We start from the raw sequence: 15555 nt of genomic DNA on the forward strand, positions 1-15555 counted from the left end.
GGTCTATTTGGTTAGAGATAAATAGAGGGGAGGGGAGGGGAGGGGAGGAGATATTTAATAGTTTACGTGTTCAAATTTTAAGAGGGGTGGGAGGTAGATGGAGGGGATCAAATTTCCTTTTGAGCCACTTTTTGCTTCCCTCCGATTTGGGAGGATTCGGAGGGAAGGGGAGGTGCTCTATATTAGTTATAATTATATTAACATATTTACCCGTATTATAATTATAATTAAATTTGTTTATTTCATATTTTTGTTATTTTTTAATTATTATAATTTTTAATCATTATAATATTTTTGTTTCTAATAATTTTGTTAGATTTTATTGTATTCAATACTTTTTTAAAACTATATATTATAACCGTTATGTTTTTATAATTTTTTTTTAAGTTATAGAGTTGAATACTTATATTTCGTCAATGAATTTGTATTTAAATTATAAATGGTAAATATCGTGAATCTTATGGTAAAATCACAAGGTTAAAAATAAAAATTAGTTTCAAAATACCTCCCCTCCTCTTCTGAACCAAATATATTTGTAAATAAAATTTCTCCCCTCCCCTCCCCCTTCATATTTTGAACCAAACATATATGTAATTAAAATCTATCCCCTCCCCTCCCTTCCCCTTGATAAAAATCTCTCCCCTCGATTGAATCAAACAGACCCTAAGTGTATACATTCACCAATAGATATTGGAATATCTCATGATAAATGATTGTAAGAAACATTTATTGTATGGATCAATTCGTGATGCTATACAAAATATTTCGAGTTTAAATTACTTGAATATTTATTTTAACATGTTTCGTCAAGGATAGGAAACAAACAACATTATAATTTCATGTTGGTAGCTAGTGGCGTGTTTTCTTTTCTTCTTATACTTCCAATTTTTCTGACTTTCTATTGGATGAGGAAAAGAAACCAAAAAAAATATTTTGATTCACCAACAATTAATCAATTAGATAAGGTTTCATATCGATACTTAAATAAGGTTTCATATCGATATTTACATACAAATCTTTTTATATATACGTCCATGTTTTGTTGCGTTTGGAGAAAGTGAAGTAAAAGAGATATATAGAAGAGAGAAAGGGTAACTAATTCGGTAACAAAATTCTGTTACGCTTTTCAGAATGGCAAGTTCAGATCAACAACCAGAGAAATCACAACCAGTGATGATAGTTGCAATCGACGAGAGCGAACACAGTGCTTACGCTCTCAAATGGACTCTCGATCATTTCTTCAATAACAACAATCCTGTTTTCAAGCTTGTTCTTCTTCATGCAAGACCTATTGAAAGCAAATGTAAGGAAGAAATCCCACATTGGTTAGAAAAGGAAATAATGAACGCTTTATAAGTGAGAGAACTCACACACCTATCACCTTAAGGTTTTAGGTGGACAAGTGGTGTGTCTCTCACAAAAGTGTGTCCCAAGTGTAATATGCTCCCTCGTTAACCCCCTCAAAGTGCCTCTAACAAGACCTTCCGCTACTTTGTCTATTAGTCTCGCTGGTCCTGGTATATGTAACCCTAATTCCTTCTCAATTTCATTCATCGTTGTCATTGTTATTGATGTTTTTGTAATAAACGGCTTTGCATTAAGAAATCGGTATTTCTATTTTTGTTTTCAATTCCATGCTTGAATAGTTGAATGCATCAGGATAATTTATGTGAATTTCTGGTTTTCTGGTCTGCTTTTGATGTGAAGTTATTGAGTTTACATATTCAACCAGATCTCTAATAGTTAGGGCTAATTAAATTGTGTATTATGATATTTTAAGTATTTTATATATAGGAAATGTCACATGTGGTATAATTAATTGATGATTGAATTTTTTTAGGTAAATAATGTATTAGTGGAGGTGGTGCTACAGATGTTCTCTGTGATACAGTGGAAAATTACACGGTTATGGGGCTATAAAAAGGTACGGGTTCATTCTGGTCACAGTTATCATCCTTGGTTGATATTGATATGTGGCTCCAGGTAAATTAATCTCTTCAATTCCATTCTTAAAAGGTAATTTTTTTCTTACATTTTCTTATAGTAGAAATTTGATATGTGGCTCTAGTTAATACATGCTGTCAGTACCATGAATATCCAACATTTTCAATTAAGCCAATATCATCACAAGCACAAAATTAAGTTGTTAAAAACTTGAGTAAGTTGTACTAATTTGAAACACTTCAATCTATTGAGATAACTCTTTAATGATCATATATTGTTGTTTGAAGCAAATACTTCACTTCGTATCTGGGTCGGTACTTTAATTTGAATTTGGGTGTTTTGAACGAATCAAAAGAATGATGCTCCAAAAAAAAATTAACAATAAATACATAAGGATAAAAGAAATAATTGGATAAAAATACATTTTCATTTGACATTATGTTAAAAGAATACAAATATGAATCTTTAAATCAATGTTTATACTACATCAAAACATAAACCACCATAAAGAGACTTATCAAAATTTGAATTACTACGTAGGATATACTACTTATCTCACTTAGTTGCCCTAAAAAATATTTAATAAAAGCTTTTCAAAATTTATTAATACAGATTATCAATAATATAAAATATTCCCTATATCATTATTTTAATTTTAGAGTCTTAATTAAACTTTTTAGTTGCTAAAATTATAGATATATTAATTGATTTTATTTTATTCTATATTTTATTTATGGAAAATTACATTCTTTAATTAATTTTGACTTTCTAATGGCCCTATAATTTTGTTAGCCATTATTTTTCGAAAAAAAATTTAACAAGTATTTTTATATTAGAAAATTTTATATATATATATATATATATATATATATATATATATATATATATATATATATATATATATATATATATATATATATATATATATATATACGTAAAAAAAAATTTGGTGCCCCTAAAATTATAGGGTCCTAGGCTGACGGCCGCGAGCCCGTGCTGAGGGCTGCTTCATAATCTCCTAATCCAGTTTTACTTTTTATATGCAGAGCTACTTCACTTCATAATCTCGTAATCCAGTTATACTTTTTATATGCAGAGCGGTTTTAGGTAGTGTGAGTGGCTATTGTGCTCATTGCACCGTCATGATTGTATGCAGAGCGGTTTTAGGTAGTGTGAGTGGCTATTGTGCTCATTGCACCGTCATGATTGTAAAGAAGCCAAAAACCAAGCACTGATCTATACTGGCATATCCTTCAAAAATAAACATATAATCCTTTCAGCAAAAGAAAAATAGCAATGTTCTCAGAAAGTTTATGACTTGGTTTGTCCTATGGCATGTCTGCTTTGTAGTTTATGATAGAAAGTATGTAACTGTTGGATTGTTGGATTGTTGTTGGCTTGTTGCCCCTACCTGGGGTTTACTTTGTTTTGTATATGAAAAACTAATATTAATGTGTCTATAAAAAGTGTTTTTCTCTTTCTGAAATTTAAATTATAGTAACAGAAACATATTCAAATCATTCATATTTTCTCAATTTTGTGGATCAAATCTTTATTCTAGATGGAATTATTCTTCTACTTATTCAAATATGTCCTGTTTTGAGAATTCTTTCCATACATCGGAAGACAGGTCCTTAACGATGACTCTCAATAGAAACTACTACTGAAATGTATGTCCAAGAGAAGCAAGTGATGAATTGTCCTTGAGTTCGATAGCACCAACTAGAGAGGAACTTGAGCCATTCAAAAATTGCTTATACCATTTTGCGGAGAGCTTTGGGTATCTTCTCAACTCTGGATCATTCCTATCCACAGAGTATAGTCCAAAGCCTGATTTATATCCATCCAATAACTCAAATGCATCCATGAAAGACCACACAAAATACCCCTTTACATTTGATCCATTTCTGAAGGGAAAAAAGACATAAATGATCAGACAATGTATAGTGTTTATTTTTGTTGTCTATTTTCATAACTGTATTTTGGACATGGTATTATTTACCGCTTCTGTAACTTGTTTCAAAGATATTTTTGAGATCCTATTTTTCAAAAGGCAATCACATACCTCAAGGAATCGAGCGTGCTACCAATGTATGCTCGCAAGTATTCCACCCTTGATACATCGTGGAGTGATGCATTGCTTGCTGTCCGTTGGCCTAAAAAGACAAGCATTATGAATGGTTCACCAAATCGTTGTTAGATCCCTTGAAGCTTAATTTTACAACTCCATACAATTAAAGATGGAAAACACTTGAAAATATATGCAACAACATAGGGATTAAGTTATTTGGTTCTCTACGACAAAGAAAACCCTCTGCGCTGCAATTTATTATTCAATATTAACCAACATCCAAAGACGATTTCCTAAAAGAGACTCATTGCAATCAATGTAATCGTGAATGAAGGGTAAACATACCATTTTCATGAATGAACATAGGTGGATTGCCATAAAGGGTCTTGAATGTTTCCAGCACTTCTTGTAAAGCCCATGGTGCCATAGGGTACTGAGTCAAGTCAAGCCAGATAGTTGTATAGCAAATTAATCCAGTGATTGAATCGATTATTAATTAAGATGATAATTGTAATAAGTTTTTCAACCGTTACCTCTTTATCTGCAAGTATATCCTGTACAGCTGCAAAACCATGGAAAACAAGGGGATGATTCATTTTGCTCCACCATTTATTCGACAAGTTATAGACATGGTTTTGTGCACTTATGAAAAGGGGACTCAGATGCCAAATGATGTTAGAGTTCAACAAGTTGAAAACATCAGAACCATAATGAAAAAGATGGAGTTAATGCAATTAGTACAGCAAGCTTATACATTTTTAATCATTAAAATCCAACACATACCGAGTAGATTTGCACCCGTGTCCGCAATGAAATCTCTTAGTGCTGTCTTCAGGGCACTAGAATTGTCTGATACATTAAATTCGCTGTAGTGAATTATGCCAATAAAGTCATAGGAACCCTTAACTTGTTCAGATTCCCGAGTTGTGAATGCCGGTATTCTTGCGCCTGCATTTTCCTTCATCAAATTGGGATAGTCCCCGTGCAACAAGGGTTCCATAAACCTGTGATAATATAGGTTTATAAAATGTTTAAGGTAAGAAGAGAAAATATTACAACCAGTCTTAGTGTCAGTAACTCACCAACCAAAATAAAAAGTACGGATTCGTTCACATGCTGCTTTGTCTTTCTCTGTATTTGTCTGAGGAACTATCCCAAATGTATAGAAAGAGATACCAACAAATCCATGTTGTTGCTCCTGCAATGTAATTAATTAGTCTCTATGGAATCATGAGCATTACTTGCCTACAAAGCTTTTGTAGGTCGATAAATATTAAAAGAGATTAGGTGATATACCCTGTACTTTCTTCTATACAATCTCACCGCTGAAGAATGAGCTAACAAAATATGATGTGCAGCCAGGTACGGTTCAAATGTCGAGTTTCCCTTAGAGCTCGGTATAATACAAAATGGAGGAGAGCATCGTTGAGGTGGGGCTAGTCCCTGATCATAACTACCTACGGCAAAAATATTTGGCTCGTTCACAGTTGTCCAATATTTGACTCTATCTCCGAACTCTCTAAAACACACGTCTGCATAATTTGCGAAGTCTTTTCTGCATCGACATTCAAAACATAATTCTCAGTTGTGTCAAAAAAGTTTAATTATATTATACATTAGAATTCATACAGTATAGAAGCATACATGACATCACGACTAAGCCATCCTTCATAGTCATCTTCGAGTGCTTGTGGAAGATCATAGTTGTGTAGTGTCACATGTGGTTGGATACCTGCATAAGGGAGAGACTTGCATAATGAAATCTTAATTAAGAGATATTTTATGTTGCAACAAATTAAGAAAATCGTATCAAACCATTGCTAATGAGTTCATTGATGAGATTGTTGTAGTATTGTAGTCCCTTGGGATTGACGGGTCCTCTACCATCTGAGGAGAAATAAAAGCATATGTAGAAAAAAAAAACAAAAAATTTGAGTGTTTGTATGGATATGTAGTAAAGGTGAAGTTGAGTAGAAGGTACTTGGTATTAATCTGGACCAAGAAATGGAAAATCTATAAGCATCAAGGCCTGTTTCAACCATGAGCTGCACGTCTTCCTGCATTATTATTTGTATTGTCTTAACCAACTAATGTTTTTCATGTATTTAAACTTCCATAAACTAAGAAATGAATCACAGAATGCATTACTAAGAAAAATCAAAATTAGAACGATAGAAGTTTTGTGTATTGTTTGTTTACCTTGTATTTGTGGTATGTGTCGCAGGCTACATCTCCATTTCCACCATCACCATGTGCAGACCCTTAAATATCAAAACCAAATCATATTCTAAAATTGATGAGAAGAATGATAAGATGAAACATGAACAAAAAGAAGGATTGAATAAATAACCGAACTAGCATGTGCTAAGGTATCCCAAATGCTAGGAGTTCTTCCATCTTCATTAGCAGCTCCTTCCACTTGATAAGCAGATGTGCCTGAACCAAAAACAAAATCAACTGGAAAATCACTTCTGCTATAATCATCAACACAACTCACGAGAACTCCCTCGCCCAAACTGAGGATAAAAAGTAACAAACACGATACAAAACATGCTTCTGGTTTCATTATTTGCGTTTTAAATTTTGTAAGAGCCTCAACCATATATTGCATTAATTACAGCACATTTTTAAAGGTATACTCAATTATTGATTTTTTTTTGTCTTAGCTATTACTAATGATTTGTGAAGATTAGTCACTGTGTTGAAGACTCTTAGATTAAATTTTGATGATTCAAATTCAAAGATCATCAAATAAATAAATGAATATTATAAATTAATGATCACAATGAATGGTTGAGATGTGCCTCTAATCACTATTTAACGGTAGAGAATTCAATTCTGTATATAAAAGGATAAGTAGCATGGTAATCTTAGGGAGCAATCAATCTATCAATCAGCAATGAGAAGGATAAGCACAATACTTGTACTACTAATATTTTATGAAAAATGATAATGACTCATTATCATTAGCAACGGTTCGATACGAGTTTCTTAATTTGTTCTAAGATAAAACATGCCATAATTAAGATTTCATTATTCAAGTAGTTTCTATGGGACAATATTCGTTAACGATTTGAAAAGTAAGTTCTTTTAGAAACGCGTATATTTAATGTATTAAAAATTAAAATAATTAATTTTAGAAAAAAAATATTTCATTTATTTTAAATCTTTAAAAGTGCATCGAGATACACGTTAACATGACTCATATTTTATTATATTTTAATTTTCATGTCATAAAATTTTATTATTTTATTATATGTTTTAGGCCGATTAGTGACTCAATAACAGAAAAGTTCAGTCATCAATCAAAAGTCATAAGATGTATGAGGCGCAAGGCACATGCCACTTCTAGACTCGTATTCGATTCACACAACAGATTGTCTTTTGCCATTGGATGTCATCCAACACTCCAACAGTTACTCGCATACCACTCCAGAAAGCAATGGGACCAGCTTAGTATCGAAATATTCAAGAAGAGGTGTCTTGTTGTCCAAGAAGAGGTAACGACGGTACAAGTGTGTGGGGGGGCATTGTCACTCACACTTGAGGGAGAGTGTTAGAATAATAATGCAAGTGCGAGTAAGTGGGGAAATAGCGACTTAAGAATATATATATATATATATATATATATATATATATATATATATATATATATATATATATATATATATATATATAAGTGAGAGAACTCACTCACCTATCACCTTAAGGTTTTAGGTGGATAAGTGGTGTGTGTCTCACAAAGGTGTCTAGTCATACACTATGTATCAATACTCCCTAGTGAAAAGCAACCCCAACACTCCTCATATATAAGGGATGACACACAGATATGAAGTATGTTCTAAATATGATTGGTGAAGATTAGTCATTGTGTTGAAGACTCTTAGATTAAATTTTGATGATTCAAATTTATTGATTATGAAATAAATAAATGAATATTATAAATTAATGATCACAATGAATGGTTGAGATGTGCCTCTAATCACTATTTAATGATAGAGAATTCAATTCTGTATATAAAAAGATAAGTAGCATGGTAATCTTAGGAGCAATCAATCAATCAGCAATGAGAAGGACAACCACAATACTTGTACTACTAATATTCGATGAAAAATGCATATCTAAGGCAACATTCGTTAAGAGTTTAAAAAAAATAAGTTCTTTTAAAAACATGCATGCTCAATGTAATGAAAATTAAAATAATTGATTTTTTTAAAAAGAATTTATTTATTTGGAATCATTAAAGTGTGTCTTAGGATATTATTATTTTATTATATGTTTTAGACCAATTAGTGACTCAATATTGGAAAAGTTCGGTCATCAATCTAATGTTCAGTCGACAATCTAAAGTCTTAAGGTGTAGGAGGTGAAAGGCACACGCCACCTTTAGACTCGTATTCGATCCACACCACGGATTGTCCTTTACCATTGGATGTCATCCAACAGTTCCTCGCATCCACTCCAGAAAGCAATAAGATTTTTAGCTACTCCTCCTATATAAGGGATCACACGCATATATGAAGTATGTTCTAAATATGATTTACTTTCGCTTTACTTTTCACTCAGAAAAAGACTTGAGCGTTGGAGTTCTAACATTGTAGGTTAGCCTCATCTCTATCGCGTCGGAAGCTTGCTCCACCGCATCAAGATATCATCACATATTTCTGGTTCCATAACATAATAGTGGCATTGTATATGGGAATTGACTATTGATTCCTACGAAATCCATGATCAGATATTTGATTTAAAAATCATGAACTACTACAACGGGCTTGCCTGAAGAAGAAGATGAAAATCAATTTGATCGCCAAAAACACAATAAATTTCTCGTCCTCAATATATTTCCCTTTCTTCTTTATTGATTCAATAGGTGGTGGTTATCCATTGAAGAAAAATCTTCGTCGTGAAACTCCTTGGTGGCTAATGAAAGGCAGAAAGATGACAGACACAACCTAGGGTTTCGAGATAACAAGAAAGTAGATGGAACTCCTAATGCGACACTTCTGTCGGTAGTAACCACCACTATAGCTAATCATTCAGTATCAGGAATCCTCAGATGATGGGAGCTCATGTGATCTGTTGTACATTGAGATCTTCAAGAGATTAGGGTTACGTGATCAAGATATGAAGTCATATGGAGGCGAGATTCAGTCATCGTTCAATGAGTCGTCCACCCTTCCATGCGGAATAATTGAGCTCTCGGTCTCTTTTGGGGAAGTAAAAGAGGAAAGGGCAATCAATGTGTGTTTTCTCGTGATCCCATGTAATAGCATATACAACAACATCCTTGAGAGGTTATTCTTTGCAACAACGAATGAGGTGGCCTCCCTGATCCATTTAAACATAAAATATAATAACATTTCATACAAATCGGTTGTTATTTTGGTCGACATGCAAGCGGTACGCCTCATTCATGAGGTTTTACTGAAGAACTAAGGATGGGAATAGGTCAGGCTGACCTACAGGGGTCTATAGCCTAGCCTATTTAAGGTCAGGCTAGACCAGGCCTATTTAATAAAAGGCCAAACTTAACCTTAAGGCCAACTCCAAATGAAGACTTTGAGATTGTCCAGCTTATCGATAACTCATTACGGTTACTTGCATAAGACTTAAGCTTCGAGTCGTGGTAAAGAAATGGCTCATTGAATGCCCCAAAGCTAAGGTCGACCTCTTGGCAGTAACCCCCAACGAGATTTTATATACTTTTGTGAGAGACACACCACTTATCCACCTAAAACCTTTTGTGAGGGAACATTTTTTTTTAAATTTGGGCTTGAAATTCGATTAGGCCCAATGACAGACTGAACTGAAAAAACCCGATGTACTTAGTCGAACCGAAAAAAACGAACCCGACTGAATCGAAGGATCAAATGGTCGGAAGTGGGTTCATGTAGCCCATCCGTGGGTTGGTCCGGTTTAAGGTTTTGGTTCACTCCTACTCTCTGATGAAGGGAACTGATACGAAGCGGCTGGTTATTATTATGTTTAGGAAGCGGGGCAATGCCAATTCTATCAAGGTGCTTAACAAAGAATTCAAAAAATGTATTTGCTAACAAATGTTATTTGCCAACAGATCCATTGTAGGAACAGATGTAAATCGATCAATACACACAACTCATAAAGAAGCTGAAAACCAAACTCATGAAGTAATGCATTTACATCTGGCTTCAAAAGATTCTCCAGAATATCAAGAATAACCTTCACTCACTTACTACTTAAATTTGATCTAGATACACATGTAAAGCCGCCAGTTTTACAGATTCATTATTCATTTTGTGTACCTTTAAATGTAAAATATTAAAAGAGGGGAGAGGTGAGTGATGAATATTTTTCTTCCTGATTATTTGTTTGATCTCAAGATATAGACAACATATAATTATAAATGTATTGTGATGCATTTATTTCATATTATTTATAGAAGTATGGTAGATCTACTGCTATAGAAGTATGGTAGATCTGCTGCTATTGCACATGTCTCTCTTTATATATGTCCCAATGGTTGCAGCAAGAGAATTAGGATCTAAATTTAAATTATGATAGTATTATTATATGAGGAAGTAGTTAAGATAGTATTATTATATAACAAGAGAATTATGATAACTTCTTTAACTTCTCCCTCCAACTTCTCTTTTCACTTTAATTTTTTTAATTATAAATTAATTCTTTTCATTTTAATTTTTTAATTATAAATTAATTTATTCATCTAACCATAAGTTAGGAGAATATGTTCAATTTCTCGACTTCTCTCCCCATTTTATTTTTATTTAATTATAAATTAATTAAATAAAATAATTAAAATTTTCATTAATCAAATTCTATATCAACTAGCTTATTAGTTAAAATCTCCTTTATATGTATCATATTAATTATATTTGTAACAAATCTTTAGGTACTACACTTGCGGTAAAGTTTACAGTGAATTTTAATTAGTGATATTTGTATATGTTTATAATTATTAGTGATATTTATAAATATTTATAATTATTAAACCTATTAGATTTATTATGTTGGTTATTTGCTACATATTTATTTTTAAATATTTGCAGTTATTAGTGATTTTATAATAACTTACCTGTGTTGACCTATCTTAAATTTTTTTGTGGATTATCATTTTAACTTAGAACATAATTTTCATACTACTAATACCTTATTAGTAAAACTTTTTTTTCCTCAAAAAATGATTAATTTCCATTTTATATATGTAATTTGGTCAAACTTCTTTACTTCACATTTTTCATATCAGTTCAAAAAATATTACACCACAAAAGATAAAAGCTAGGGGATATATGGAATACATAATAACAAGTCGTGTGGATTTGAGCAATATTGAAAAGGCAAAATGATTGCCTTTTTGAAAAATGATTGCATAATTGGCTCTGTTACTGTTATGTTCTTTGGATTGGTGTTTATTGAGACCGTGTATATTTGGGCATTACTTATGCCTTGTTTCTTTAAATTTCAAGGATATGTTTGAATATTAATGATAAGTATTTGTTTCTAAACTATGATCTCCTTCCTTAATTTCTTTGGAGTCTACACACCATTGAAGAGTGCATTATTGTGGTTGGTTCAAAGCATATTTAACAGATTATGTAATCGTTAAAAAGTAAAATGAGAAGGCAAGTACAAATTACAAGCGTGCAATATAAATCAACCAGTTAAGAGCTTAGTGCCCTAGAAAACAACAATCTTTTCATTAAAATATTTCAAATATACTGATCTAATTCACGCATTGTCATCTCAAGGTGGAGTCCTAGATCATCATAGTTAAACTTATGATCAATAGAATCGGATGGAAAACTTAATTCTTTAATCTGCTTACATCTTTCTTTCAAACTTCCATCCAAATCGAGATGAACACATCCTCGAATATCAAGAGATTCAAGAAGGGGACATCCATCTAAAATAGCTAGCAATCCATTGTTAGTGAGTCCATTATTCAAAATTGTAAGATGCCGTATCATAGGCATTGTTTTTGCAATAGCAAATGCATCATCGTCGTACTTATCTTCCAACACATAAGTGGTAGGGCTAAATTTGTAGTGTAAGGGCCGTGTATCTTGTCTTGGCCCTTTATGCCTACTCTTCCCCATCTATTATAAACAAGGAACTTACCACCAGCATCCAACTCTGCAAGAAATTTTGACCTAGAAAGTAAGAAAAAGTAGTTGAATCCGAATAATAAAAAAAAAACTACTAGAATAACAAGAGGTCGATCAAACTTTCTTTACGGATGACTAATAAACTACTTGTCAACCATCATTTGATATTTCAAAAGAGAAAAAGAAGGGGTAATAGCATAAGAAATGCAAAAAGGAGCATTAAACCGAAGTTCCACAACTAGTTAACTGAAACAACAAATCATAGTCTTCTCAAATTCTATCATAGCATCAAATACAGAGAATGAATTGATAGAGCTAACCAAGAACTTGAATAACATAGAACTTGTTATTGTTATCCCTGAAGGATAGAAAAACACTTAGAAAGGGGGGGGGGGGTTTGAATAAGTGTAGCTTTAAAAACTTGACAGATAAAAATAAATTGCACAGTTATTTTTATCCTGGTTCGTTGTTAACTAAACTACTCCAGTCCACCCCCGCAGAGATGATTTACCTCAACTGAGGATTTAATCCACTAATCGCACGGATTACAATGGTTCTCCACTTAGTCAGCAACTAAGTCTTCCAGAGTCTTCTGATCACACACTGATCACTCCAGGAACAACTGCTTAGATACCCTCTAAGACTTTCTAGAGTATTCTGATCCACACGATCACTCTAGTTACAACCTGCTTAGATAACCTCTAAGACTTCCTGGAGTATTCTGATCCACACGATCACTCTAGTTCCTTACAACTTAATGTAATCAATTCTAAGAGTATTACAATTGCTTCTTAAAAGCTATAATCACAAACTGTGATATTTCTCTTAACGTTTAAGCTTAATCTCACTAATATATTACAACAGCAATGTAGTGAGCTTTGATGAAGATGAAGATTCTGAGCTTTGAGTAGAACCGAGTTTCAGCAAGTTAATATGAGTTGTTTTGTGCAGAATCGTTAGAATCATTAACCTTGCTTCTCATCAGAACTTCATATTTATAGGCGTTGGAGAAGATGACCGTTGAGTGCATTTAATGCTTTGCGTGTTCCGTACAGCATCGCATTTAATGTTATACGCTTTTGTCAACTACCTCGAGCCTTGTTCACGCTGTGTCTACTGACGTAGCCTATAATAGCTTTTAACGTTCCTTTTGTCAGTCAGCGTAGCTTGCCACTTGTACTTCCTTCTGATCTGATGTTTGTGAATACAACGTTTGAATATCATCAGAGTCAAACAGCTTGGTGCAAAGCATCTTCTGATCTTCTGACCTTGAAGTGCTTCTGAGCGTGATACCATCAGAACTTCAGTGCTTCTGATCTCATGTTCTTTTGATGCTTCCATAGACCCATGTTCTGATTCTGCTTCGACCATCTTCTGATGTCTTGCCAGACCATGTTCTGATGTTGCATGTTGAACCCTTTGAGACAAAGCTTCTGAGCGCTGAATTATGCATACTCTTTATATATTTCCTGAAAAGGAAATTGCATTGGATTAGAGTACCATATTATCTTAAGCAAAATTCATATTATTGTTATCATCAAAACTAAGATAATTGATCAGAACAAATCTTGTTCTAACAATCTCCCCCTTTTTGATGATGACAAAAACATATATAAATGATATGAATTTGCGATCAGAAAGAGCAGACGGCAAAAGACAAATTACACAGCTATAGCGTAAGCATATGAATATGTCTCCCCCTGAGATTAACAATCTCCCCCTGAGATAAATAATCTCCCCCTGAAATAAATACTCGAAGAACTTTAATAAAAGACTTCCCTGATTATTTCGGTAGAGACGATCATATAAGCTTCTGTCTTCAGAGAATTCATAGCTTCTGACTTCTGCTTCCATTGGACAGCTTCAGAACTAGAATTTCTTTAGATCCTTAGAACACTCACAGCTTCTGATTCCTGCTTCCATCTAGGACAGCTTCAGAACTTGAATTTCTTTGATCTTCTGAACATTCACAGCTTCTGATTTCTGCTTCCATTTAGGACAGCTTCAGAACTTGAATTTCTTTGATCTTCAGAACATTCACAGCTTCTGATTTCTGCTTCCATTTAGGACAGCTTCAGAACTTGAGTTTTCTGGATCTTTAGAACATTCACAGCTTCTGATTTCTGCTTCCCTCGGATAGCTTCAGAGCTTTGAATTTCTACCAATCATCACTTCATGCTAGATTTGTATCAGAACATTGTTGAATGTACCAGAGCATCATCAGAGCATCTCTACATCCTGAAATGTTACAGAACAAAAAACTAAACGACAAAAGTCAGCATGAACGAGTCAGAACATAAAATGTATATTAGAACACATGATATGTATCAGAGCCATATAGGCTAAAAGAATGTGTCAGAGCAAATAGAATTTTGTCAGAGCAAATAGACAAATATGGATCAAATTCTATTATCAGTGCTTCTGATTTATTCTTCTTTCTTGCTTCTGATTCCTGAAGCTTGATAGCACTCAGCTTGCTTCAGTTTCCATGAGTTTATTCTTTTTACAGAATAACACTTCTTATGGTTTTGCTTCTGTGTTTGCTTTGAAGATTCTCTTCACTTCTTTATACCTGCAAAGCACTTAAACCATATAGAACTTGCAGTTCTTGTTAGTAAATGTGTGGGAGCTTTACCCAGCAACTGATAGATTAATCAAATCATTTATCATTTATCTTCTCCCCCTTTTTGTCATAACATCAAAAAGAATATTTCAAAAGATTCAGATGAATAAAACGACCAATAAAATCACTGGAATGTAAAAACAAAGAAACTTTTCATTGATAATCAAAAGAAATTACAAAAGGTTCCTATGTTTAACAAGATGAGAAACATTCCTAGCAAATACATAAAAAGTCATCCCAAGAGGAAATGACTACAAAAATTAAAAACAAAACCCTAGCAAGACACATTCTGTGTCAACCCATCAAGAATCCCGGTGGTCTTCTTGTCTTCCAGACTAGAACCTCCACTGTAGGAGAGATCCCAGAGACCAAAGAGGAAGAGAGGGACAGTTCACAGACAGAGAGCTACTGTTGCAAACGGGGCTTTCTCTTAACATAGAAGTTAAGAATATCATTCTTAACCTCTTCCCATAACTCAAGAAAGTCTTCTGTCTTTGGGTGAAAGTTGATAACAACATCAAAGAAGAGGTCTGACTTGAGAGGTATTAGGAGAGCCATCCCGAGATATGCAGAGATCTGCCGCCTTTGAGTCATAGGTTTGAACTAGGATTTTATAAAAAAAAAACTTTGTTTGAGCAAGAGAAAACAAACAGGAGAGAGAGAGAAAAAAAACTTGATGAGGAATGCAAAGAGATAGAGAAGAAAAACAAAGACAGAGTGTAATAGAGAAAATATAAGAGGGAAAGAGAAGCGTTTGAAGAGTATTTAAAAGAAAATAAAATGAAACAAATGATGGATAGCATTTAATGTTACGT

The 15555-nt window shown here is 33.3% G+C and overlaps 1 protein-coding gene and 1 pseudogene across 2 annotated transcripts; one reads left to right on the plus strand and one right to left on the minus strand.

The window, feature by feature from the left end:
* Window positions 1–1047: 1047 nt before the first annotated feature.
* On the plus strand, window positions 1048–3493 carry LOC131639839 (uncharacterized; annotated as a pseudogene).
* Window positions 3454–6738, minus strand: LOC131639837 (hydroxyisourate hydrolase-like). Of its 2 annotated transcripts, XM_058910282.1 has the most exons (12): window positions 6371–6737; window positions 6215–6276; window positions 5997–6072; window positions 5831–5902; window positions 5660–5747; window positions 5312–5570; window positions 5098–5213; window positions 4799–5019; window positions 4549–4577; window positions 4361–4448; window positions 4010–4100; window positions 3454–3851 (listed from the first exon to the last, which is right to left on the minus strand). In XM_058910282.1, the coding sequence occupies exons 1-12, from the start codon at window positions 6624–6626 to the stop codon at window positions 3605–3607; spliced, it is 1605 nt and encodes a 534-aa protein (XP_058766265.1). In that variant the 5' UTR covers window positions 6627–6737; the 3' UTR covers window positions 3454–3604. The 2 variants fall into 2 exon arrangements, with proteins under 2 accessions (XP_058766265.1, XP_058766266.1); XM_058910283.1 differs by lacking the exon at window positions 4549–4577 and having other exon boundaries at window positions 4770–5019; window positions 6371–6738.
* Window positions 6739–15555: the final 8817 nt, after the last annotated feature.

This window comes from Vicia villosa, unplaced genomic scaffold, assembly GCF_029867415.1.
Source record: "Vicia villosa cultivar HV-30 ecotype Madison, WI unplaced genomic scaffold, Vvil1.0 ctg.002804F_1_1, whole genome shotgun sequence".
In the NCBI taxonomy this organism is placed as follows: Eukaryota; Viridiplantae; Streptophyta; class Magnoliopsida; order Fabales; family Fabaceae; genus Vicia; species Vicia villosa.

What these genes read in the sequence shown, in the direction of transcription:
- LOC131639837 (XM_058910283.1), bottom strand. Translation starts at nt 6,626, where the DNA reads ATGCAATATATGGTTGAGGCTCTTACAAAATTTAAAACGCAAATAATG. An exon ending in GGATACCTTAGCACATGCTA is followed by an intron (nt 6,277 to 6,370) that starts GTTCGGTTATTT and finishes TTGATATTTAAG; the next exon opens with GGTCTGCACATGGTGATGGT. An exon ending in AGCACGCTCGATTCCTTGAG is followed by an intron (nt 3,852 to 4,009) that starts GTATGTGATTGC and finishes TTTTCCCTTCAG; the next exon opens with AAATGGATCAAATGTAAAGG.